At 46.7% G+C, this 27,247-nt stretch overlaps 1 protein-coding gene across 1 annotated transcript in view; it reads right to left on the bottom strand.

Moving 5' to 3' along the window:
* The window catches only part of LOC133449325 (collagen alpha-1(I) chain-like), a 72,185-nt gene that overhangs the window by 39,856 nt on the left and 5,082 nt on the right, over positions 1 to 27,247 (bottom strand). The window contains exons 2-16 of the mRNA XM_061728468.1: positions 22,114 to 22,584; positions 21,983 to 22,030; positions 15,796 to 15,852; positions 15,652 to 15,699; positions 15,266 to 15,562; positions 13,860 to 13,976; positions 13,463 to 13,528; positions 13,158 to 13,238; positions 10,285 to 10,335; positions 9,988 to 10,170; positions 9,199 to 9,273; positions 8,675 to 8,719; positions 3,353 to 3,475; positions 1,296 to 1,595; positions 1,161 to 1,211 (exon numbers count right to left, since the gene is read on the bottom strand). Of these exons, the coding sequence (XP_061584452.1) occupies positions 1,161 to 1,211; positions 1,296 to 1,595; positions 3,353 to 3,475; positions 8,675 to 8,719; positions 9,199 to 9,273; positions 9,988 to 10,170; positions 10,285 to 10,335; positions 13,158 to 13,238; positions 13,463 to 13,528; positions 13,860 to 13,976; positions 15,266 to 15,562; positions 15,652 to 15,699; positions 15,796 to 15,852; positions 21,983 to 22,030; positions 22,114 to 22,584 (2,013 nt within the window). The remainder of the gene's footprint in view (positions 1 to 1,160; positions 1,212 to 1,295; positions 1,596 to 3,352; positions 3,476 to 8,674; positions 8,720 to 9,198; positions 9,274 to 9,987; positions 10,171 to 10,284; positions 10,336 to 13,157; positions 13,239 to 13,462; positions 13,529 to 13,859; positions 13,977 to 15,265; positions 15,563 to 15,651; positions 15,700 to 15,795; positions 15,853 to 21,982; positions 22,031 to 22,113; positions 22,585 to 27,247) is intronic.

Genomic DNA, 27,247 nt, shown 5'->3' on the forward strand with positions numbered 1-27,247 from the left:
GGGGGCGGGGCCTGTATGGGGGCGGGGCCTGTACGGGGGCGGGGCCTGTACGGGGGCGGGGCCTGTATCGGGGCGGGGCCTGTACGGGGGCGGGGCCTGTATGGGGGCGGGGCCTGTACGGGGCAGTGTCATTACCCGATTTGAGTCACACATGCGCAGTCGCGTCCAACATCATGGGCCATCTTGGAAAGCAACATACGGCAACACCACTTGGACAAACTGTCATTACCACTTTTCGCTGTTTCAGCAGGAAATCAGTCAGTCAGTGGAGAAGTAGAGAGGGTTGTCATTATTATTATTTCATTAAAATTCAGACCAAATAGGAAAAGCAATCATGTAAATAATAATATCCCTAACTTATTTTGAGTAGTGTGTGTTGAGGAATTTATCAAAACCAGTTATGAAGTCCGCTTGTGAGTAGTGAGTTTTATTCAGCCGGCGGTGAGCAGACCTACACAGACGAGTGTCTGGTTGATGTACCGACCCAGAGAGATTTTACAACAGGGTTTTTATAGAAGAAGAAACAAGCCAAGTGAGAGATCTTTCAGTTTGGAACAACCCCCTGAGGAGTCAGGAAGTCCATATATGGTATCATCCGTGGATCAAGTCCTCGTCTCTGCAGGAGCTGGAAGTCAAAGCCACTTCCACGGTGTCGTCTCAGCAGGGATTCAGGACGCCGGAACTTGCGTGACAATGTGTCTGGAGCACTGAATGAGACTGGAGCCGCCTGCAAGTTCTCGTCCCTGCAGGGGTCCTCAGGAAGCTGGAACTTGATTGACAATGCGTCAAGCGGGGGTATGATCTCAAGCGGGGGTATGAGGCTGGGGCAACCTGCAAGGCGTCGTTGTCCCTGCAGGGGGCCACGTGCTGTCACAATGCTTCATCATGTGTATCAAAACAAGTGTGTGTTTAGATCTTGTCTATCAAGTCTGGCGACGTAACTGTAGTTTGTCCAAGTGGTGTTGCCGTATGTTGCTTTCCAAGATGGCCGACGATGTTGGACGCCACTGCGCAAGTGTGACTCAAATCGGGGAATGACAGGCGGGGCCTTATGAGGGGGCGGGGTCTGTGTGAGGGGGCGGGGCCTTATGAGGGGGCGGGGCCTGTACGGGGCGGGGTCTGTGTGAGGGGGCGGGGCCTGTACGGGGGGCGGGTCATACCTTTGGGTCCGGGTTCTCCTCTCTCGCCCTTCAGGGAAAATGCCAGGGATTCTGGGAAGAAAACACGGCGTTAGTGCTGGTTCAGACCCGGTACCAGGTGCACCGGCGGTTCTGGTTCTGGTTGTGGTTCCGGACCTCTCACAGGACCGGACTGGAGCTCGGTCCGGACCAGCTGCTGGACCGTCCTCTGCAGGTCCAGCCCGGTCCCGGGTCCGGCGGCGCCCCCTAGCGGCCCGGCGGCGCCCAGGTTGATCCCGTTGTCGGAGCGGGTCAGCGTGGACCCGGCCCCGGGCCCGGCCCGGCCCGCGTAGGCCGAGTCCAGCGGGTCGATGATGTTGACGCCGGAGGACGCCAGGCGGCTGGACCGGGCCACCGCGGTTCCGGTGAGCGCCTCCAGGGCCTCGACCCGGTCCTTGAGACGCCGGACCTCGTCACCTGGAGACGAGAGACGGGTTCAGCTGCAGAACCAACGAGCATCGATACTGGATCATTACACACATTTAGTATTTATACAAATGTACAACGGTCCATACATGATAACAAATATGTAGCTATAATATTAACTTGTGCAGTAACATCAGCAACACATGTCAGTGTGAGACAGAAATGTGCAATAGGGATTAGAACTTTACAAACTATAGCAGTGGTTCCCAAACTTTTTTTGCCAGGCCCCTTTTGTACGTAACAGAATTTTCGAATGCGACTGCAATTTATTTCATATATAAAAACATATGTGCGAAAAAACTGTCCATTAACTGTCCAAAAAAAAAAATATATATTATATTATTATTATTATAAAAAAAAAAATCTGAACATTTTCTCTACAAAAATTACACATTTAATCCCCACATGTTTTCAGTGAGTGGGCTTGCTTCATTCTACAGTATGCATTACTTTCAACATATTTTTTTCCCAAAATAACTCCCTGTGGAAAAAAACCCAGCAGCAACAGCTGAACAAATAATCAAAATTTCAACAATTGCTCTGCAAAAATGTCAGCTTTAATTCCCACACCTTTCCAGTGAGTGGGGTGGGCTTGTTCATGTTACAGATCCTCTCAACCCGGTTGCAGGGAGAGATTACCACATGCATCTTCCTCAGTAGCACCGGGTAGTTGTGGGACCTGAAGCAGCAGGTCCCCGGTTAGATTCCCGCTGGCCAGACCATCACTTCATGTCATTCCCCTTCTCTCTTCCCCCTATTTCCTGTCTCTCTCTCACTGCACATATGTGTTGAAGGCAAAATCTTAAAGAAATAAATAATCTTAATTTTTTTTTTTTTAAATTAATCTACCTTCCAACCTCGCCGCGCCCCCTAGGAACCACTGAACCCTAGCACTTAAGCAGTTAGCACTTTAACTTTATGGTCACTTAATTACTGTTTTATCAGTGGTAACATGTTTTATTGCTTAATGATTTTTATCTAGCTCAGTCGTGTCTTTTAATTTTGTGTTTTGTTGGAATGAATGTCATATCTCGTCTCCTTTGTCTGCTGGTTCTGATTCTGGTATTAATTTGCTGCGGGGACGAATGGTGGAGATTAGGTAACCCTTTCTTTTACAGTACAGTAATAACCAGGTAATACCATGGTAATTACACTGTAATTACCTAGTAGTAACTTGTATTTACAAGGTAATTACATGGTAAATACCGGGTAATTTACCCAGTAAGTACAAAGTAATTATTACTTATTTTCTTGTACCATGTAATTATGTGTATTTACCATGTAATAACATGGTAATTATGTGTATTTACCATGTAATTACATGGTAAATACCTGGTTGTTTAAACTAAACATTACTAGGTAATTACAAAGACATTAGATGGGAACTATGAGGGAAATTACAGGTATTTACTAGGTTAATATTGGTAACTACCAGTCAATTTACCATGTAATTACTCTGAAATTACATGAATTATTTCTAAGTACGTACCAGGTAATATTATGGAAACAACACACGCTTTCTTTTACAGTCCAGTTTCACTTTAATTACTGAGTAAAAGCCAGGTAAAAATGTCTGTACTTATTGGGTAAATACTTAGGAAATAGAATTATTGGGCAAGTAACTACAAGGTAAGTACCTGCCAATTGCCAGGTAAAACATGGTAACTATTTGGTAACTAATTGAATTGAATTGACGGAGAGGACAGAGGAGGAAAGGGAGGACAGAGGATGGAGGACGGTGGTCCTACCTAAGGCGATGAGTCCGGCCAGCAGCCCCAGCAGCAGCAGCAGGCCCAGCAGGAGACCCAGCAGCCACTTCCACCAGCTGCAGCAGGACAGGCATCCCAGGCCCGACTCGTCCGTCCGGATCTCTGAGGACGACAAGATCGTCCAATCAGACGGCACCGCTGGAAACGGCACCGCTGGAAACGGCACCGCTGGAACCGGCACCGCTGGAAACTGGCACCGCTGGAACCGGCATCACTGGAACCAGCATTGCTGGAACCGGCACCGCTGGAACCGGCACCACTGGAACCGGCACCGCTGGAACCGGCGTCATCAGGGTGGAGTCACGGCAACTCACCACCGATTCAACTCACCTTTAATAATCACCTCTAACCTCTAAGACCAGACGTTTCTCTAAAGACCGGACCTTTCCCTAAAGACCAGACCTTTCCCTAAAGACCAGACCTTTCCCTAAAGACCAGACCTTTCCCTAAAGACCAGACCTTTCCCTAAAGACCAGACCTTTCCCTAAAGACCGGACCTTTCCCTAAAGACCGGACCTTTCCCTAAAGACCAGACCTTTCCCTAAAGACCAGACCTTTCCCTAAAGACCAGACCTTTCCCTAAACACCAGACCTTTCCCTAAAGACCAGACATTTCCCTAAAGACCAGACCTTTCCCTAAAAACCGGACCTTTCCCTAAAGACCAGACCTTTCCCTAAAGACCGGACCTTTCCCTAAAGACCGGACCTTTCCCTAAAGACCAGACCTTTCCCTAAAGACCGAACCTTTCCCTAAAGACCAGACCTTTCCCTAAAGACCGGACCTTTCCCTAAAGACCGGACCTTTCCCTAAAGACCAGACCTTTCCTTAAAGACCAGATCTTTCCCTAAAGACAGAATCTTTCCCTAAAGACTGAATCTTTCCCTAAAAACCGGACCTTTCCCTAAAGACCGGACCTTTCTCTAAAGACCAGACCTTTCCCTAAAGACCGGACCTTTCCCTAAAGACCAGACATTTCCCTAAAGACCAGACCTTTCCCTAAAGACCAGACCTTTCTCTAAAGACCAGACCTTTCCCTAAAGACCGGACCTTTCCCTAAAGACCAGACCTTTCCCTAAAGACCGGACCTTTCCCTAAAGACCAGACCTTTCCCTAAAGACCAGACCTTTCCCTAAAGACTAGACCTTTTCCTAAAGACTAGACCTTTCCCTAAAGACCTTTCCCTAAAGACCAGACCTTTCCCTAAAGAACAGTCCTTTCCCTAAAGACCTTTCCCTAAAGATGGACCTTTCCCTAAAGACCAGTCCTTTCCCTAAAGACCAGACCTTTCCCTAAAGACCAGACCTTTCCCTAAAGACCTTTCCCTAAAGACCAGACCTTTCCCTAAAGAACAGTCCTTTCCCTAAAGACCTTTCCCTAAAGACCAGACCTTTCCCTAAAGATGGACCTTTCCCTAAAGACCAGACCTTTCCCTAAAGATGGACCTTTCCCTAAAGACCAGACCTTTCCCTAAAGACCTTTCCCTAAAGACCGGACCTTTCCCTAAAGACCAGTCCTTTCCCTAAAGACCAGACCTTTCCCTAAAGAACAGTCCTTTCCCTAAAGATCTTTCCCTAAAGACCAGACCTTTCCCTAAAGACCAGACCTTTCCCTAAAGACCGGACCTTTCCCTAAAGACCGGACCTTTCCCTAAAGACCGGACATTTCCCTAAAGACCAGACCTTTCCCTAAAGACCGGACCTTTCTCTAAAGACCAGACCTTTCCCTAAAGACCAGACCTTTCCCTAAAGACCAGACCTTTCCCTAAAGACCTTTCCCTAAAGACCGGACCTTTCCCTAAAGACCAGTCCTTTCCCTAAAGACCAGACCTTTCCCTAAAGACCGGACCTTTCTCTAAAGACCAGACCTTTCCCTAAAGACCAGACCTTTCCCTAAAGACCAGACCTTTCCCTAAAGACCAGATCTTTCCCTAAAGACCAGACCTTTCCCTAAAGACCAGACCTTTCTCTAAAGACCGAATCTTTCCCTAAAGACCGGTCCTTTCCCTAAAGACCGGACCTTTCCCTAAAGACCGGACCTTTCCCTAAAGACCTTTCCCTAAAGACCAGACCTTTCTCTAAAGACCAGACCTTTCCCTAAAGATGGACCTTTCCCTAAAGACCAGACCTTTCCCTAAAGACCAGACCTTTCCCTAAAGACCAGACCTTTCCCTAAAGACCAGACCTTTCTCTAAAGACTGAATCTTTCCCTAAAGACCAGACCTTTCCCTAAAGACCGGACCTTTCCCTAAAGACCGGACCTTTCCCTAAAGACCGGACCTTTCCCTAAAGACCAGACCTTTCTCTAAAGACTGGACCTTTCCCTAAAGACCGGACCTTTCCCTAAAGACCGAATCTTTCCCTAAAGACCAGACCTTTCTCTAAAGACCAGACCTTTCCCTAAAGATGGACCTTTCCCTAAAGACCGGACCTTTCCCTAAAGATGGACCTTTCCCTAAAGACCGGACCTTTCCCTAAAGACCGGACCTTTCCCTAAAGACCAGACCTTTCCTTAAAGACCAGATCTTTCCCTAAAGACCGAATCTTTCCCTAAAGACTGAATCTTTCCCTAAAGACCAGACCTTTCCCTAAAGACCGGACCTTTCCCTAAAGACCAGACCTTTCCCTAAAGACCAGACCTTTCTCTAAAGACCAGACCTTTCCCTAAAGACCGGACCTTTCCCTAAAGACCAGACCTTTCCCTAAAGACCAGACCTTTCCCTAAAGACCTTTCCCTAAAGACTAGACCTTTTCCTAAAGACTAGACCTTTCCCTAAAGACCTTTCCCTAAAGACCAGACCTTTCCCTTAAGACCAGACCTTTCCCTAAAGACCAGACCTTTCTCTAAAGACTGGACCTTTCCCTAAAGACCAGACCATTCCCTAAAGACCAGACCTTTCCTTAAAGACCAGATCTTTCCCTAAAGACCGAATCTTTCCCTAAAGACTGAATCTTTCCCTAAAGACCAGACCTTTCTCTAAAGACCAGACCTTTCCCTAAAGACCAAACCTTTCTCTAAAGACCGGACCTTTCCCTAAAGACCGGACCTTTCCCTAAAGACCGGACCTTTCCCTAAAGATGGACCTTTCCCTAAAGACCGGACCTTTCCCTAAAGACTGAATCTTTCCCTAAAAACCGGACCTTTCCCTAAAGACCGGACCTTTCCCTAAAGACCAGACCTTTCCCTAAAGACCAGACCTTTCCCTAAAGACCAGACCTTTCTCTAAAGACCAGACCTTTCCCTAAAGACCGGACCTTTCCCTAAAGACCAGACCTTTCCCTAAAGACTAGACCTTTTCCTAAAGACTAGACCTTTCCCTAAAGACCTTTCCCTAAAGACCAGACCTTTCCCTAAAGAACAGACCTTTCCCTAAAGACCTTTCCCTAAAGACCAGACCTTTCCCTAAAGATGGACCTTTCCCTAAAGACCAGTCCTTTCCCTAAAGACCAGACCTTTCCCTAAAGACCTTTCCCTAAAGATGGACCTTTCCCTAAAGACCAGTCCTTTCCCTAAAGACCAGACCTTTCCCTAAAGAACAGACCTTTCCCTAAAGACCTTTCCCTAAAGACCAGACCTTTCCCTAAAGATGGACCTTTCCCTAAAGACCAGTCCTTTCCCTAAAGACCAGACCTTTCCCTAAAGACCAGTCCTTTCCCTAAAGACCAGACCTTTCCCTAAAGAACAGACCTTTCCCTAAAGACCTTTCCCTAAAGACCAGACCTTTCCCTAAAGATGGACCTTTCCCTAAAGACCAGTCCTTTCCCTAAAGACCAGACCTTTCCCTAAAGAACAGTCCTTTCCCTAAAGATCTTTCCCTAAAGACCAGACCTTTCCCTAAAGACCGGACCTTTCCCTAAAGACCGGACCTTTCTCTAAAGACCAGACCTTTCCCTAAAGACCAGACCTTTCCCTAAAGACCAGACCTTTCCCTAAAGATGGACCTTTCCCTAAAGACCAGACCTTTCCCTAAAGACCAGACCTTTCTCTAAAGACCGAATCTTTCCCTAAAGACCGGTCCTTTCCCTAAAGACCGGACCTTTCCCTAAAGACCGGACCTTTCCCTAAAGATGGACCTTTCCCTAAAGACCAGACCTTTCCCTAAAGACCAGACCTTTCCCTAAAGACCAGACCTTTCCCTAAAGACCAGATCTTTCCCTAAAGACCAGACCTTTCCCTAAAGACCGGACCTTTCCCTAAAGACCGGACCTTTCCCTAAAGACCGGACCTTTCCCTAAAGACCAGACCTTTCTCTAAAGACTGGACCTTTCCCTAAAGACCGGACCTTTCCCTAAAGACTGAATCTTTCCCTAAAGACCAGACCTTTCTCTAAAGACCAGACCTTTCCCTAAAGATGGACCTTTCCCTAAAGACCGGACCTTTCCCTAAAGATGGACATTTCCCTAAAGACCGGACCTTTCCCTAAAGACCGGACCTTTCCCTAAAGACCAGACCTTTCTCTAAAGACTGGACCTTTCCCTAAAGACCAGATCTTTCAATAAAGACCAGACCTTTCCCTAAAGACCAGATCTTTCCCTAAAGACCAGATCTTTCCCTAAAGACCGGACCTTTCCCTAAAGACCGGACCTTTCCCTAAAGATGGACCTTTCCCTAAAGACCGGACCTTTCCCTAAAGATGGACCTTTCCCTAAAGACCAGACCTTTCCCTAGAGACCAGACCTTTCCCTAAAGACTGAATCTTTCCCTAAAGACCAGACCTTTCTCTAAAGACCAGACCTTTCCCTAAAGACCAGACCTTTCCCTAAAGACCAGACCTTTCCCTAAAGACCGGACCTTTCCCTAAAGACCAAATCTTTCCCTAAAGACCAGACCTTTCCCTAAAGACCAGACCTTTCCCTAAAGACCAGATCTTTCCCTAAAGACCGGACCTTTCCCTAAAGACCGGACTTTTCCCTAAAGATGGACCTTTCCCTAAAGACCGGACCTTTCCCTAAAGACCGGACCTTTCCCTAAAGACCGGACCTTTCCGTAAAGACCGAATCTTTCCCTAAAGACCAGACCTTTTCCTAAAGACCGGACCTTTTCCTAAAGACCGGACCTTTCCCTAAAGACCAGACCTTTCCCTAAAGACCAGACCTTTTCCTAAAGACCGGACCTTTTCCTAAAGACCGGACCTTTCCCTAAAGACCAGACCTTTCAATAAAGACCAGACCTTTCCCTAAAGGCCGAACCTTTTCCTAAAGACCAGACCTTTCCCTAAAGATCAGACCTTTCCCTAAAGACCTTTCCCTAAAGACCAGACTTGTGTCCAGCTACCTGTACCTGTAGTAGTAGTAGCTACTTACCTGCATAGGTGGCCTTGTCCTTGGTGGAGACTCTCAGGGTGGAGGCTTAAAGAGAAACAGAAGAAGGAGTCAGGTTAGCGAACGTCGGCGTCTGGCCGCCGCTAACGCTGAGGTGATGAGGTATTAGCTCAGTCAGGTTAGCGAACATCGGTGTCCTGCCACCGCTAAAGCTGAGGTGATGAGGTATTAACTCAGTCAGGTTAGCGAACGTCGGCGTCTGGCCGCCGCTAAAGCTGAGGTGATGAGGTATTAGCTCAGTCAGGTTAGCGAACATCGGTGTCCTGCCACCGCTAAAGCTGAGGTGATGAGGTATTAACTCAGTCAGGTTAGCGAACGTCGGCGTCTGGCCACCGCTAAAGCTGAGGTGATGAGGTATTAGCTCAGTCAGGTTAGCGAACTTCAGCGTCTGGCCGCCGCTAAAGCTGAGGTGATGAGGTATTAGCTCAGTCAGGTTAGCGAACGTCGGCGTCTGGCCGCCGCTAAAGCTGAGGTGATGAGGTATTAGCTCAGTCAGATTAGCTCACCTTTCATCTCCGTTCCCTCGTCCACGGACGAAAACTTCTGCTTCTCTCTCTTCAGAGAGTCGTCGGAGTAGGAAGCTGCGAGACACAACGGAGAGTCGTTTACATGCCGCTTCACATTAAAACCGAGCCATGAGGTCGTGACCTCGTCAGTGGCAGAACCTTCCCAGAACCTTCCCAGAACCTTCCCAGAACCTTCCTGTCCAACCTCTCTGGGACGTGTTGCTGCAACCAAATTCAAAGTAACCCGGTATGTTTCATGGAACCGGGGGCGTTAATTGGGTATGAAGGTACGGCAGCCGCCACACCTTTGCTTCAAGGGTTAAATGTAAATGTTCGATTTTTTTAAATACATTTATGGAATAACTACAAATGCAAATAAGAACAACATGATCGATTTCACTAGTTATTATACACTGCAAAAACTCAAAATCTTAACAAGAATATTTGTCTTATTTCTAGTTAAAATGTCTCATTTTTAGTCTCATTTTTTTTTTTTTTTAAATCTCATTACATTTAAGACAAGACTCAAAAACAACCATTTTCACCTTTTTCAAGTAGATTTTCACTTAAAATAAGTAGAAAAATCTGCCAATGGAACAAGATTTTTTTGCTTGTAATGAGAAGATAAATCTTGTTCCACTGGCAGATTTTTCTACTTTGACCGAATTGACGCCACTGCATGGAACGATGAAATGTCTGATTCATGTCTGATTGTGAATTAATCTGGTGTTTGTGAGATGTTCAGATCCGTCCAGTTGGACCGGTCCGTGCAGCGGTGAGTTCTGGTACCGGAGCTGCTGGTCAGGAACTGCTTCCCGGTGTCTTTGGCCGTGACGAGCCGCTCCGCCTCCTTCTTGATCAGAGCGTTGTCCTTCTCAGTGAACGTGAAGTTGAAGTCCTTCCCGTCGAGGCCGACCGGGCCGCTAGCCGGGCCGCTAGCCGGGCCGCCGACCGCCGGGCTGCTGGGTCGTCCTGCCGGAGAGACCACAGGACGGGTTTGTGCGGTGAGATCCGACTGCACAACTCCACGTCACTAACCGCCCGTCAGGGAACCGGTTCTAGGGGAACCGGTGGGTTCCTGCTCACCTGCTGCTGAGCTCAGTCCCAGTCCGGACACGTTCTTCTGGACGCCGTAAACTGGGAATAACGAAGACGCAATGATCAATAAATGGAAACTGGGGGTGACTTTCATTTTTATGAAGGGAAAAAAAAAAAGCTTCAACCAAATAATCAAAGTAGCTGATACAATTATGAGGAAGGGAAAAAAGCGCATCTCGCTTATATACTCATGATTCCAGCAAGATCATTTATTCATATAAAATAACCATATTTTTCCCAAAGACTTTGTTCCAATCTAGAAAACAAAGAAAAGAACAGACAGAAATGCTTTTTAGCACTTTGCCGATATTGTCACAACTTTAAAATTAATCGGTCACTAATTACAGTATGAAAAGCATTATCGCTAAGTTAGTAGACGGTCTAGTTAGTTTACCATCTGAGGTTAAATAAATGCAGTTATTGAAACCCCCCACCCCTTTTGCTCTTTTGTGTATGTTTGCAGGCCAGAGTTTTAGGAGCTGCATGCTGACCTGCAGCCCCACCCTCTGATCATCCGACTGCTGCTTCCACCTGCAGCCCCCCCTCTGATCATCCCACTGCTGCTTCCACCTGCAGCCCCCCCTCTGATCATCCCACTGCTGCTTCCACCTGCAGCCCCCCCTCTGATCATCCCACTGCTGCTTCCACCTGCAGCCCCCTCTGATCATCCCTCTGCTGCTTCCCCCTGCAGCCCCCCCTCTGATCATCCCACTGCTGCTTCCACCTGCAGCCCCCCCTCTGATCATCCCACTGCTGCTTCCACCTGCAGTCCCCCCTCTGATCATCCCACTGCTGCTTCCACCTGCAGCCCCCCCTCTGATCATCCCACTGCTGCTTCCACCTGCAGCCCCCTCTGATCATCCCACTGCTGCTTCCATCTGCAGCCCCCCCTCTGATCATCCCACTGCTGCTTCCACCTGCAGCCCCCTCTGATCATCCCACTGCTGCTTCCACCTGCAGCCCCCCCTCTGATCATCCCTCTGCTGCTTCCACCTGCAGCCCCCCCCTCTGATCATCCCTCTGCTGCTTCCATCTGCAGCCCCCCTCTGATCATCCCACTGCTGCTTCCACCTGCAGCCCCCCCTCTGATCATCCCACTGCTGCTTCCACCTGCAGCCCCCCCCTCTGATCATCCCACTGCTGCTTCCACCTGCAGTCCCCCCTCTGATCATCCCACCGCTGCTTCCACCTGCAGCCCCCCCCCCCTCTGATCATCCCACTGCTGCTTCCACCTGCAGCCCCCCCCCTCTGATCGTCCCACTGCTGCTTCCACCTGCAGTCCCCCTCTGATCATCCCACTGCTGCTTCCACCTGCCCCCCCTCTGATCATCCCACTGCTGCTTCCACCTGCAGTCCCCCCTCTGATCATCCCACTGCTGCTTCCACCTGCAGCTCCCCCCTGATCATCCCACCGCTGCTTCCACCTGCAGCCCCCCCCTGATCATCCCACCGCTGCTTCCACCTGCAGCCCACCCCCTGATCATCCCTCTGCTGCTTCCACCTGCAGCCCCCCCTCTGATCATCCCACCGCTGCTTCCACCTGCAGCCCCCCCTCTGATCATCCCACTGCTGCTTCCACCTGCAGCCCCCCCCTCTGATCATCCCACTGCTGCTTCCACCTGCAGCCCCCCCTCTGATCATCCCACTGCTGCTTCCACCTGCAGCCCCCCCCTCTGATCATCCCACTGCTGCTTCCACCTGCAGCCCCCCCTCTGATCATCCCACTGCTGCTTCCACCTGCAGCCCCCCATCTGATCATCCCACTGCTGCTTCCACCTGCAGCCCCCCCTTTGATCATCCCTCTGCTGCTTCCACCTGTAGCCCCTCTGATCATCCCACTGTCCTATCCTCCTGAGACCCTGCGTTCTCATATGAGGACATTACATTTCTGCTGTTCTGCGCCATGATACTTCATTTGTACGAACATTGACCCATTGTCCTCATCCGGGACCCCCGCCTGCACCATCTAGTGGTCTCATAATGAAATTACACTCATTTGGGAAAAAACAAGATGGCTGGGATCTCAATGAAAGTCTTCTATGGTAGCTCCCGACAGAAATATGGACAAGGTAAAAATCCTAACCTAATTTTATTATTGAAACTAGTATATTTATGCACAATAACGCCTGCAGCTTCACATGGCATGCTTTTTTGATATATTTGAGTAATATTAGCAAGCTACAACGTCTGTAAACATGAAGTACTCGTTTGAGGACATCAGGTCTATCTTCACTGCAAACACGTAAATTCTTTCCAAGAACATTTGTCTTTATTTCTTGCCCAAATGTCCAATTTCTAGTCAAAATAAGTCTCATTACACTTAAAATACTTGTTTATAGATTTCCATTTGTTTAAAGCACGTTTTCACTAGAAATAAGTAGAATAATCTGCCAGTGGAGCAAGTTTTTATTTGCTTGTAATAGGAAATAAAAAATGGAAAATGATATATAAATATAGATGATATAGATATATAACCTAATAGCCATGTTTTTACTCTGTAGCACTTTATTTCATTCAAAATGCTGAGTATATTGCAAATAAAATGTATTATATTGTTATTATTAGAACGTGACCAGGATGTGCAAGGATGCAGGGCAGGACCAAGAAATAGAGAGAAATAAACCCATTGTCCTCATGTGAGACCGTTGGATTTGACATAGTTCAACAGCACATAGAAAGCAAAAATGTAATTTCAACAAAAATTAGGTCCTACTGATCCCAAATAGTAAGGAGACATAAAAAATGCACATCAAACAAAAGCCCGGGTCTCAGGAGGTTAGAGACAACTTCTGTTTTAATAGACGTTATGTAAATAACATTGAATTGAATTGACTCGTTGAGGGTAGAACTGGGCCTGTTACCGATCGGGCTGCTGGTCCCGCTGGGCGTCAGGCCCGCCGGACCGGTGCTGGTCAGGTTGTTCTGGACGCCGTAAACCGGACCTGAGGTGGAGAGAAGAAGACAGCGGTGACGGACATCAGGTACGAGGCTGTGACATCACAGTGGGCGGGGCCTCAGGTACGAGGCTGTGACATCAGAGTGGGCGGGGCCTCAGGTACGAGGCTGTGACATCACAGTGGGCGGGGCCTCAGGTACGAGGCTGTGACATCAGAGTGGGCGGGGCCTTAGGTACGAGTCTGTGACATCAGAGTGGGCGGGGCCTCACCGATGCTGCTGGCGGTCAGTCCGGCGTTCACCGACGTAGAAGTGAGAGTCAGGTTGTTCTGGAGTCCTGCAACCACAGAGACACGGCAGCGTCACTCCGTCGCCCGGGGCAACCACAGAGACACGGCAGCGTCACTCCGTCGCCCGGGGCAACCACAGAGACACGGCAGCATCACTCCGTCGCCCGGGGCAACCACAGAGACACGGCAGCGTCACTCCGTCGCCCGGGGCAACCACAGAGACACGGCAGCATCACTCCGTCGCCCGGGGCAACCACAGAGACACGGCAGCGTCACTCCGTTGCCCGGGGCAACCAGGAGACACGGCAGCGTCACTCAAGCGGCCGTCTCCCGGGGCAACCGGGACACGGGCCCTAGAGGGCGGGACCCGGGACTCACCTGACTGGTACAGGGGCCCCGCGGCGGTGCCGGCGGCGGTGCTGGAGAAGTTGTTGGGGCTGGGGGTGAAACTGTAGCCCCCGCCCACATCCTGGGACCACACGCTGCCGTACTGGTCTGAAACAGAGGAGGACGTGAGGACAGAGAGGGACAGACAGGGACAGACAGGGACAGACGGAGGGACAGTTTTTCCATTCAATTATCCTGTCATTGACTATTGCCTAGGGTCCGTGTACTTTGCGGCCATCCGTTTTTTGTTTTGAAATGACAAAATAAAAATAAAGACATAATCCAAAATAATCCGTTTCCCATCTTTTGTTTTGAAAATAAAAAACGGAAAACGGATCATTATCCGTTATCCGTTTTCCGATTTCATTGATGTGTTTGAAAATCGAAATTGGGAATTAAAACAGTGGGTGGAAAACTATTTTCTCTATTTCCTATTTCCTATTCATTTCGGGCGGGGGCGGGGGGTATGTTAAAGTTCAGTTTATGTTATTGATTGGACGCAGCTTTTTTTTGGACGCTGCAGCTTAACGGACTGTAACAACATCACTGCAGTGAAACATGAGTTTAATCTGTAATCTGTCTTCACTCCGTCATGAAACTGCAGTGATGTTGTGACAGTCCGTTCAGCTGCAGCGTCCAATCAATAACATGAACTGAACTCTAACATACTGCCACGAGCTCACGGCCAAACCGTAAAAGGCAGACAAAATTTAAACGGGGGGGGGGGGTAAAGCGGCGCCAATACCTGTCTCAGTCCCCATTGACTGCAATGTTATCAAACGTTTTCTTCAAAAGAATCTCACTCTGTCTTCGCACTGAGCTTACTCACTCATTTTAAGGAATATCTGAATAAAATTTAAATTGTCAGAATCTGCTGGCTTCTGTGTCTCTCACGATGTTTTTCCTGCAAAGAGCTACGGTTTTACCACAAATCGGAGTTATTTGAGACCTTGTCAGAAGCCAAAATCTGGGTTTTTCTCACGGCCAAACCGGAAGGTTCTGAAGTAGAGGTTCTTGTTGCCGGGGCAACCAGAAGTCACTGCTGACTCATTCAGCCAGAACTGTAACGTGCACCCAGGTTGTTATACATCAAAATGTGCATCACCATCCTGCGACGATGGGCATTACTTTTCTCAGTCAAAAGCGCCAAAAAGCGTGCCCCCTCTTCATCTGATTGGTCGATATTTGATAGTTCCTACTTTCTGCCATAACTTTTGAATGGTTTGACATAAAGAGTCGTGGTGATGTCATCAGACTCGGTTTTTAGTCCTTGACCTTCATTGGTGAAAAGTGCACGTGCGAGTTCATCGCTGCTTGCAACTTTAATTATTATTATTATTATCAATGTATGATGTCCCTCTACACAAAATAAAGTGAACTGAGGCGGCGGCTGGGACCTGCGGTGCTCTCGGACAACGTCCTGTTCTCCATCCTGTTCTCCATCCTGGCCTCCGTCCTGTTCTCCATCCTGTTCTCCATCCTGTTCTCCATCCTGTTCTCCATCCTGGCCTCCGTCCTGGCCTCCGTCCTGGCCTCCGTCCTGGCCTCCGTCCTGGCCTCCGTCCTGGCCTCCGTCCTGGCCTCCACGCTGGCCTTCCTGGGGATGGGCAGGGTGTTGTTGGGCGACTGGGTGGGGCTGGTGCTGCTGGAGCCGTTGCCCCGCAGGAGACGCTTCACGTCGTCCAGCTCCGTCCCTGAGACACAGACCAGGGGACATGAACCCATCAGGGGGACATTAAGGCTGGACTGGACGGTGTTCGTGGAGGCGGCGGTAGCTACTCACATCTGGCCGAAGGGGAGGCGCTCTGCAGCCGCGTTCTGATCTCACTCTCTGGAAACACAACACGTCCGTTAGAGCTCGCTCCATCCTCCCTCCACCCGCCGGTCCTTCCCTCCGTTAGAACTCCCTCCACCCGGAAACACCTACCTCTGCTCTGACTCCGTCCTCGAGAGGTTAACGCTCCGAGTCCTGAACTGAGACCTCCTAAAAATAAAAATAATATTTTAGAGGAGGAAAACTTTTTTTCATTATGCACTTTGAGAAAAAAATCGAAATGTCGAGATTAATGTTGAAGTACAATTTCGAAAATGAAGTCAAAATGTCGAGAAAGAAGTCAAAACTGTTGTCTGTAACTCCGCTTTGCACGTCTCCAGATCAAAGATCCTGATCTCAAAATGCAGTGACAGCCCATCCGACCATACAGGAGCTTCCCTGTCCCCTCCTTTTGATTGACAGCTCATTCGACCAATAGGAGCTTCCCTGTCCCCTCCTTTTGATTGACAGCTCATCCGACCAATAGAAGCTTCCCTGTCCTCTCCACAGCCCACAACAGCCAATGAGCGCCTGTATGGAAATGAAGCCCATGTCTCCCTTTTGTCATGAAAGAAATGAGCCAATTGCAGCAATCGTGCTGATGACTGGCACATTGTACAGCCAATGAAATGCTGAAAACAACAATGTGCCGCTTCAGGGGGTCGGGATCCGACCACTCGGATCAGACGTGCGTCCGTGTTTTGACTCTTTATATGTATTTATATATATTTCAGCACTATTGATAGTGAATGTGGATATATGATAGGATTCCTCTAAAGCCGGGCATACACTGTGCGATTATCGGCTCGTTTTGAGCTGATTTTCCAGTCGTGCGACTATTTTTTGGATCGGGCCCGATTTTGACCCAATCGTTGGTCGTGCGTCGTGCAGTAAACGTGGGGTAACGACGAGAGATTAACACCTCACGACGAGAGATTAACACCTCACGACGAGCTCCCGATTACGGATCGTGAGCTCGCAAGAAAATCAAACGTGTTTGAAATCCTGGTCGTGCTACGACCCGATTTGCCTCATCCTTTCGCAGAGAGCATGCGCAATCTCTGATGTCACGTCAAAAACTATTATTTGTAGTTTAAAGTGTTGCAAATTCACATTACAAATCATGTTTTAATAGCAGAATAAAAGACCGCATTTTCGGACAGCAGTGTGAGACCATAAATCGTTGGCTGTGAAATTTTGAACTCCGCGATCTAGTCGTGCAGTGTGAGATGGGGCTAAATCAAACGATTTAAAATATCGCACAGTGTATGCCAGTGACGTGCGGTGAGATTCATGGATGGGGAGGCACTGACTTCATCAGTCAGATTTACAAGCATATGAACCCTCCAGAGCAACGTATTCACCATTTGAATGGCAGCAGTTAACTGGTTATGTTTAAAACCTCCCAGTGGCGAAACAACTCAGCACCGGGCCCCGATGAAAGATCATTAAACCGGGCCCTGCCCATCACAATGCAAAACAGACACGCTGTGATTGACGCAATCTCACAGCAGATGCATCACGATTCAAATGACAATGGGCACTACTGACAGCTTTAACTCTTAACACAACCACAGCGCAGATAGATATGTTTAAAAAAAAATCCACATCAATAACACAAGCACATTGGCACAAGCACATTGGTGACACGGCGGAACACCACATAAAAACAATCATAGCGCATAAACACAACAAAAAACACATATAACCAGCAGCATAACGCACACAGTGCGCCGGTGTGTGACAGAACACCGGCAGTGGCAACAGCTGAGAATAAACCACAAATAAAAACATCATAAACACAAACAAACTAGTGATACACTATCACTATAACAAATATTAATAATAATGGGTCATTACTTACAATTACAGTTTGACTTTCCGGGCCTTCCGCTGGGCAAAGTCATTAATTAATAACAACAGTTCAACTCTCAAGCCTGAATTATGGTTCCGCGTTAAATCGACGCCGTAGGGTACGCGTCGCCGCGTACCCTACGCCGTAATCTGCGTTGGTGTAACGCGGAACCATAAATCAGCCTTAACTCCTTTCCTCTCCTCACTCGCCAACTCTTCCTCTACGCAAATATGGGTTACACATGCACACTACACCGGCATCATCCGAGATCATCTATAAATTTACATTTTTATTTAAACTAGATATATCTTTATAACCAGCCCATAACATTGATGTAAACACAAAAAAAAGTTTCGCCACTGAAACCTCCTATCGTCATTCACATACAAATGCTTTACACATACAACCTGTAGCGCACAAAAAGCACATTTAATTAAAAAAAAGTTATTATGGTCTTACCTTTACTTATAAATGAAGTCCATGTGCCGCTCCTTCTGAACAAAAGCAGCGATGACCTGATTGTAGAACGCTTCCTTATCTTCCTACATCTTTAAAAGCCTCTCTGTCTCGATGGAGCAAACATTTTAGCTCCGGCGTTGGTCTTCCCCTAAGTATTACCTCCTGCTTCGATTGAAAATCCAAATTGGAAAATCCCTTCAATTTAGAAATGTAATCCTCCATTCTGAAAGTAAGACCAGGCGAGAAGATAACGGATAACTGTAAACTTCTGCTTGTCAATTATTCTGCAGCAAGAGTCGCGCAAGAAGAATCCCCGAGTTCACCAGCGCCCCCTACCGTGAGGCACGAGAAGTGCGTGCCTCCCCCGTGCCTATTTTCAGCTGTTTTATGATTGCGCCGGCACAAGAAACACATTACACACATATAGTTGCTGTTCATTACATAAATCAGCTTAACTATGGAAACCTATTTCATATAGCAAACGTGTTTGAAGATTTTAATAATGACATACAAAGAGACAGCGATCTGGTCGATCAGTACATGACATGGCAGCACAGTTAGCCGAGTGATTGCGCAATCCAAGGGGAGGCTCAGCGCTGCGCTGCCTCACCGCCCGTATCTTCTCAGCATTTGAACGGCAAATGTGAAAATTCGGGATTTTAAGGAAAAAAATAATCTAAAAATGGTTAAGTTAAATGGAAAATTACTTTATAGTACAAATCAATTGATAAATATTAAAAAAATTTTTTTTTTTCATTTTACACTTCTTTCTTTCCATGATGGCAGGGGAGGCACAGCCTCCTCTGACCGCACGTCACTGGTGTATGCCCAGCTTAAGTGTCAGCTTTTATTAGAGGCCAGATTTATGACGGTAGGTTGAAACGTACAAGAGTTCTGCCCTTTTATCCAGGAATGTGACCTGGTCATCCAAGTGTCTTTTTGGCATCTCCAAATGGCCATTTTTGGAAAAGTCTAGACACAATCTTACAGAAACATGTGTAAAATACTAATTTTTTGTGGTATTGTTATCAAATGTGAACTTGCACTAGATAAGGATTCGGGCTGTGTCTCATTGTGTTTTCCAGCTAATAAGTCACGGATTCATCTGCAGACATCTGGTTACAAAACAAATAAAAACCTTCTATTTCAGTGTGTTCAAACTGAGATTACTCCATGCTAGTAGCAGTTACAGTGATTCTGACCAACCTGATCACACAAAAATCCGTGAAATGCCCACGACCTCTCACCGCTATTTTCCGTGGTATATACACGAAAAATGGTATAATTCCGTGTGAGTACCACGGATATTGTACCATGCAAAGTCAATGGGATCCTTGGTCGTGATATATACATGGATTATGACATTATTATTATTTATATTTTTTTACTTACTCTTTGTTATAGTGGGTAAATTATGAGTTTTTGTCGTGTAAGGTACTGTTTGTTACTGTCAGTTTGTAAAAGCATGTTTTTAACGCTGTTTTAGTGTTGTTTTAATGAGGTTTTAATGGGAGCACCACGGATATTGTACTCTGCGAAGTCAATGGGATCCGTCACCCGATTGGACTGCTGTCATACCATTGAATGAAGGACAAAAAGATAACAATCATCCCATAGATATGGGCCAGTAGGGCCCTACTCTACCTACTAGTAGGCGCAGGAGGCTGTTATCGCCCCTTTCTATGGCTAACCCCATGTTATTAATGCTTGCTATGGAGCTCACACCTCATTATCGCCCCTTTCTATGGCTAACCCCATGTTATTAATGCTCAGTAGGCACAGAAGTTTTGTTATGAAGCTCACACCTCACCTCCCTTTTTTATGTATTTAGCTAGACTTTTAAAACCTGAACAGTAGAATTCAACGTAAAATGCCGGATCTTGTCCATTAAAAACAATACTTTTTGGAACATAGTGTAACGACCACAAATAGATAAGGCCTTGCCCGCCTGAGCAACACATCAGCATTTGGCCGACTGGTTAGTGCAGTTGACTGTGGTCTGGGAGACTGGTTAGTGCAGTTGACTGTGGTCTGGGAGACTGGTTAGTGCAGTTGACTGTGGTCTGGGAGACTGGTTAGTGCAGTTGACTGTGGTCTGGGAGACTGGTTAGTGCAGTTGACTGTGGTCTGGGAGACTGGTTAGTGCAGTTGACTGTGGTCTGGGAGACTGGTTAGTGCAGTTGACTGTGGTCTGGGAGACTGGTTAGTGCAGTTGACTGTGGTCTGGGAGACTGGTTAGTGCAGTTGACTGTGGTCTGGGAGACTGGTTAGTGCAGTTGACTGTGGTCTGGGAGACTGGTTAGTGCAGTTGACTGTGGTCTGGGAGACTGGTTAGTGCAGTTGACTGTGGTCTGGGAGACTGGTTATTGCAGTTGACTGTGGTCTGGGAGACTGGTTAGTGCAGTTGACTGTGGTCTGGGAGACTGGTTAGTGCAGTTGACTGTGGTCTGGGAGACTGTGGTTCGAGACACGCTCTGGGCACGACTTGTTCGCCACAGTATTTTCCTCATTGTGTTATGGTTTTCTTTTAATATCTTTAACATTTCTAAACACAAAAACACAAAAGTGTCCTTGATAATTCAATAATACAATTGGTTCATGTTAAGGACATCCGTTTTAATTAGTTCTCCTTCGATTATGACATGTTATTAATGCTCAGTAGGCACAGGAGGTTTGTTATGTATTGTTATAGGTTTGCCTATGACACCTATTTCGGGTCTATTTTTGCATAGTTCACTAACGCTTTGAGCTAGGAGGCTGAAATTCTAGACTCTGTATCAGGAGGTGACTCTCATCCACTGTACCGAGTTCCAGACCCGTGCGACCTTCGGAAGTGCCAAAGGTGTGTGGTGCCTTTTTCGGGCCTTTATTGTGTGTTTTTTGAATAAATCACTAACCCTTTGAGCTGGGAGGCTGATGTTTGACTATGTTGCAATGCAGAAGGCCCTCTGCTAGGATCTTTTGGTCCCGTGGCTGTACGACTTCCACAGAGCTAGTTGGCGTTGCAGAGGGTTCACAGAGTTGAGACTTGGCAAGCCCAATCTAGGCCCCATATGGAGGCCACAGGTCAAGTTTTACTTGGTTTGGTGAAATGGTCCATTCGAATGTTGGAAAAGGTGAAGATTCAAAGCCCCGCCCATCGAAAAGTACAGGTCTGATCTGCACCAAACTAACATCTGTCTGTTCAGGGTATGCCCCCAAACAACATATAAAACATTCAGACTCCTAGCTAAAAGCGTTAGTGAACTATGCAAAAAAAGACACAAAATAGGCCCCATTCCATTAGTCAGGAGGCTCTCAGACCTAGACGTTTCTACACCCTCTTAAAGGAGCTTGAGGCCGGATTGTGGCAAGATTTATGAAAAAAATACGTATACATTTTAAGTTTTCTAGTAATAATGTCAGATGAAGCATTCCAAACCAAAAAGAATGAGCCCTCTAGTGTATCTCTCCTTTGCCTTGAACAGGCTGTGTGCTGCAAAATGTGCTGCAATTCGGTCCCGAATTTCCTGCGCTGGGCTGTGGATGTGACGTCACATGACGCTGCATGCACGTTCTCCCCGTTCTCCCGTACTGGCTTCACTGTTGGCTGCAGTACCTCCAACGACCGTCGTGGTGAAGGGTGGCGCTAGAGAGTCTCATTTCTTAAAAGGAGCCTCAAGCTCCTTTAACCGGCCAGGACGTTTTGGAGGAAACGCTGTTGCAGAAGTCATAGAAGTCTGAATTTTTTTATACGTTGTTTGGGGGCTCCCCCAAACAACACGGAGTGTTACCTTTCAAAAGAAACCAGAACCATCCATGAACTTCAAACGGTTCAAGAACAGCGTTACATTTACTTTGGGTAGAACTTTGATAGGCGTTTTAGTCAAAATCATGCAAATGTTACAGGAGTAGTATATTAAGCCAGTTTTTATTTTTTACGGGTAAGTTGCCAAACCAGGACATTAAGCTAAAAGAGAAGCTAACACAGCACCTCGGCTAACTCACCGTACTCCTTCCTGTAGTTCTCCGGAGACGACTCGTCGCTGGAGTCTCCTGGAGGGCGAAGAGACGGACGACATGATGACTCTGTTGTCGCGGAAACAGCGAAACATCGTGACCCCGAACCCGGGACTCACCGTCGAACGCCTTGGACCGAGACGCTGCCGACGCCGTCATGGCGGCGCTGCCTTTCCTCTCCCTGGGCGGAGGTGAAGACGGGACGGAGGACGACAGAGACGACCCCCTCTTCTCCCCCCCGGCTCTTCCTGAGGAGTAGCCGGTCCTGGTTACCGTGGAAACCGTCACGGCTCCTAGACCCCCTGAACCCTCCTGACCCCCCTGACCCCCCAGACCTCCAGGACCCCCCTGACCCCCCAAACCCCCTGAACCCCCCGGACCCCCCTGACGCCCCTGACCCCCCAGACCCGCGTCCCTCCGGGCCTCCCGGCTGGCGCTCAGGAAGCTGTAGGACATGCTAGCGATGCTAGCGGCCCCCGAGGAGCCTCCTGCCGCGGTGAGGTTGCTGGTTCCTCCGAAGATCTTCCTGAACCTGGAACCGCTGGTGAACCCGGATCCCGAGGACCCACTGGTGCTCAGACCAGAACCACCTGGGGGGGAAGGAGAGGACTTTCTTTATTTCATTCATTAAAAGAAAAACAAAACTATAATAATAACTAGAAAATGTCCTCGGCGAAATTTCGAGAGTGCCACGGGGGGCTGCTGCCCATTTGTGAACATTGCTGCATTTTTCAGCAATAAAGGTGAAGGACTGAAAACTAAGTCCGATGACACCACCCATAACTCTATGTCAAACCATTCAAAAGTTATAGCATTTACTGTTGTGTATTTACTGTGTGTGTGTGTGTGTGTGTGTGTGTGTGTGTGTGCGTGCGTGCGTGCGTGCGTGCGTGCGTGCGTGCGTGCGTGCGTGCGTGCGTGCGTGCGTGCGTGTGTGTGTGTGGTGGGGGGGGGGGGGATATTTAATGACCGCCACCGTGAACCGGTAGGAACCGGTTCCAGCTTCCCGGCCGTGAGGCTGCAGGACTGGGCTGGGGTCGGCAAAGGTCAAAGGTCAGGGGTCAGATTTCACAGAATTCTTTGAGGCGTCTCCATTTTTCAGGTTAAAATATATGAAGACTTTATTGACTGAGTCATGTGACCAGTTCTGGCTGAATGAGTCAGCAGCTGAATTCTGGTTGCCCCGGCAACAAGAACCTCGACTTGAGGAACGTTCCGGTTTGGCTGTGAGAAAAACCCAGATTTTGGCTTCTGATAAGGTCTCAAATAACTCCGATTTGTGATCAAACTGTAGCTCCTAGCCGAAAAACAAAGACATCGTGAGAGACACAGAACCTGACAGATTCTGACAATCTTAATTTTATTCAGATATTCCTTAAAATGAGTGAGTAAGCTCAGTGCGAAGACAGAGTGAGATTCTTTTGAAGAAAACGTTCGATTACATTACAGCCAATGGAGACCGAGACAGGTATTGGCGCCGCTTAACCCCCTTGGTGTTTTGGAGAAAAGAGAAGTTTTCCTCAGTTTGGAAGTTTGAATGACAATTTATTTATTTTTTGACCTCCTCCTATCCACTTTGAATGGGTTTTTTTGGCCATTTTTTTGGGAATAACTTTGGGAAAAATGGGAATTTCAACACCAAAAGTCATAGCACACTATTCCCGATCGAGCCGTTTTTATATATGATTCGCCTGGGTCTTCTGAAATCTGTGGGAGTAGCGAACCGAAATTTGGCCGGAAAATGAAAAAAAAATAAAATAAATAAACACGCAGGATAACAATAGCTGCCTCGGGGCTTCACTCCTCTCCATTGCTGCATAGCTATGGAGAGGAGTGAAGCCCCGTGGCACTGATGAAAGCTTCAAGGAGCGATGAACGGGCCCTCGCACATGCCGTTTTCACCAATCAAGGTCAAGGATTCAAAACTAAGTCCGATGACACCACCATGACTCTTTATGTCAAACCATTCAAAAGTTATAGAAGAAAGTAGGAACCATCAAATATGGACCAATCAGATGAAGGGGGCGCGCTTTTTGGCGTCTAGCGTCGCCACGGTAACGCTTTTGACTGAGAAAAGTAATGCGTGTTGTCGGAGGATGGAGACGCACATTTTGATGTATAACACACCTGGGTGCACGTTACGGTTCGGGCTGAATTAACGGCCGAATAAATGGCATAAATTGCACCAAAATGACACGATTAATTCAAAATGGTTTTTTCAAAGATCTCTGTTCCTTTTAAGTTACAGGACTGTCTGAGAAAATTAGAATATTGTGATAAAGTTCTTTATTTTCTGAAATGCAATTAAAAAAAAAAAAATGTCATACATTCTGGATTCATTACAAATCAACTGAAATATTACAAGCCTTTTATTATTTTAATATTGCTGATTATGGTTTACAGTTTAAGATTAAGATTCCCAGAATATTCTAATTTTTTGAGATAGGATATTTGAGTTTTCTTAAGCTGTAAACCATAATCAGCAATATTAAAATAATAAAAGGCTTGCAATATTTCTGTTGATTTGTAATGAATCCAGAATGTATGACATTTTTGTTTTTGCATTACAGAAAATCACAATATTCTAATTTTCTGAGACAGTCCTGTAAACTTATTTTCTGTTTTTTCCTATTTTTTTCTGTACATTGATTGGCAGCATTTTTCTCAGACTTCTGCTCCAGGAGTTGGCCTGGATCCAGCAGCAAGAACCGACTGGAAAAGTTCATATTTCAGTGATAAAGTAAAAACATTCCCGTCGGCAGGTCTGGACGTGTTTTATTCCTGATCCCCCTCCCCGTGATTTATCACCGAGCTGCTGCCGCGGGGAGAGAGTTTGGTGTGGAGTGCAGGACGACGGGCTGTCAGTAGTCGTCCCCTCGGGGGGGAAACATCAGAACCACGTTAGCACGCCACCATTAGCACGCCACCACTAGCACGCCACTGTTAGCACGCCGCCGTTAGCAGTACTCGAGTTGTAAAATAAAATCAGGGGGGATGGTGGATTTTATCATATGGGGACAGATAATTTGTGCTGATTACAAATAATATAATATATTACAAATAATAGCAGTGACCAAAACAGCTGCAGAAATACTGCAGGAATGACATAGCAGCAGTTAAATGCAGCCTTCTGTAAGCTTTAAATATCCACTGGGCTTACATCAAATACATCAAAACACAACAATAAAAAACACTTTTCTGAACTTATCAATATGACTCTGTCCTTCACAGGATAAGTAACATGGATCACTGCAAAAACTCAAAATCTTAACAAGAATATTGGTCTTATTTCTAGTTAAAATGTCTCATTTTAGTAAAATAATCTCATTACACTTAAAACAAGACTCATCACTGGAAAAAACTACAATTTTCACCTGTTTCAAGTAGATTTTCACTTAAAATAAGTAGAAAAATCTCCCAGTGGAACAAGATTTTTTTGCTTGTAATGAGAAGATAAATCTTGTCCCACTGGCAGATTTTTCTACTTATTTCAAGTGAAAATTTACCTGACACAGGTGAAAATAGGTTATTTTTCTGGTGTTATTTTTCTGGTGATGACTCTAAATGTTGAAATAGCAGTAAAACCACATTCATTGATGAAATGACATAAGGGATGGAAAGGGGGGATGGCAGTTTTACAGGGGGGATGATTTGGACCGTTTTTATTTCAGGGGGGGATGATTTGGACCGTTTTTATTTCAGGGGGGATGCCGTCCCCCCTCATCCCCCCTCAACTCCAGTACTGGCCGTTAGCACGCCACCGTTAGCCTCCAGAGCTGCAGCAGCAGCAGTTCTGGGGCCGCTAACGTCAGAGAGCAACATCACTTTCACACAGACAGAGGTGTCTTCAGTATTATATCAATTGATTGATTGATTGATTGATTGATTGATTGATTGATTGATTGATTGATTGATTGATTGATTGATTGATTTTTCATTTAAATTTTCTTGATCGATGTTTTATCTTTGTGTCTGTGAAGCGTCTTTGAGATCTTTTAAAAGCGCTCTATAAATAAAATGACCATATTGCAATCGTCCAAAACGGCCCAAAGGGAAATGTTGCTAGCATTTTGCTAACAAGCTAAAGTCGTAAAAGTCCCAGCGGGTGAACAGCATGACCTGCTCTGATGTGGAAGAAAAAAAATAAAACACGCACGAAAAAACGAGGAAAAACATGAAGATGAAGGCGATATATTAGTTTACAGAAAAGGTTTCCCTTTTCTTCTTCTTCTTCTTCTTCTTCTTATTCCGCACGCTTTTTTCATCCGTTAATGCGGCCCGAACGGCAACGTGCACCCATGCATGTCAGACATCGTGGCCTCGATGGGTATTACTTTTCTCAGTCAAAAGTGTTACTGAGGCAACGCTAGATGCCAAAAAGCAAAAAAAAAAAAGGCGAAGATTCGAACTTTATCGTAGAGGCATCATTCAAACTTTCAAACACTCTGCTCGATTGGCACTAAAGGAATGTACAACCTCATTATGGTAATTATTACAGTTTTTGTGATATTTAACTTTCAATTTAAAAAAAAATTCCATTTTGTTTTGGACGCTTGTTGCTAGGCAGCGGTTTATCGTACAGATATCATTACAACATTTACAAACCTGGGACTCATTGAACTACAACATAGTTTAGTTTCATCACGCTAGCTATTGCGCTTTTTGAGATGTTCAACTATTCGTCCTCCGACACAACCAGTACCACCTTAAAGACAACCAGTACCACCTTAAACACAACCAGTACCACCATAAACACAACCAGTACCATCTTAAACACAACCAAAACAACCTTAAACACAACCAGTACCACCTTAAACACAACCAGTACCACCTTAAACACAACCAGTACCACCTTAAAAACAACCACTACAGCCACAAACCAAAGCAGCGAGAGGGGACGAATGGGCAGTAGGGCCCATATCAACATTCACTGACATTTTCTAGTTAGTGCCACGGCTGCACTCCTCCCCCATAGCTATGCCATAGCAATGGAGGAGGAGTGCAGGATAACAATAGTGCCTCTGGCGCAGCCGTGGCACTATTGTTATTGTGTGCGTTTCATCTTTTTCATCTGCTTATTCATTTTCCGGACAGATTTTGGTTCGCTACTCCTCCGACAGATTTCAGACGACCGAGGCGCATCATATATCAAAACGTGCGGCTTGATCGGGAATAGTGTGCTATGACTTTTGGTGTTGAAATTCCCATTTTTCCCAAAGTAATTCCCAAAAACGGCCAAAAAAACACATTCAA

This window comes from Cololabis saira, chromosome 1 (genome assembly GCF_033807715.1).
Source record: "Cololabis saira isolate AMF1-May2022 chromosome 1, fColSai1.1, whole genome shotgun sequence".
Lineage (NCBI taxonomy): Eukaryota > Metazoa > Chordata > Actinopteri > Beloniformes > Belonidae > Cololabis > Cololabis saira.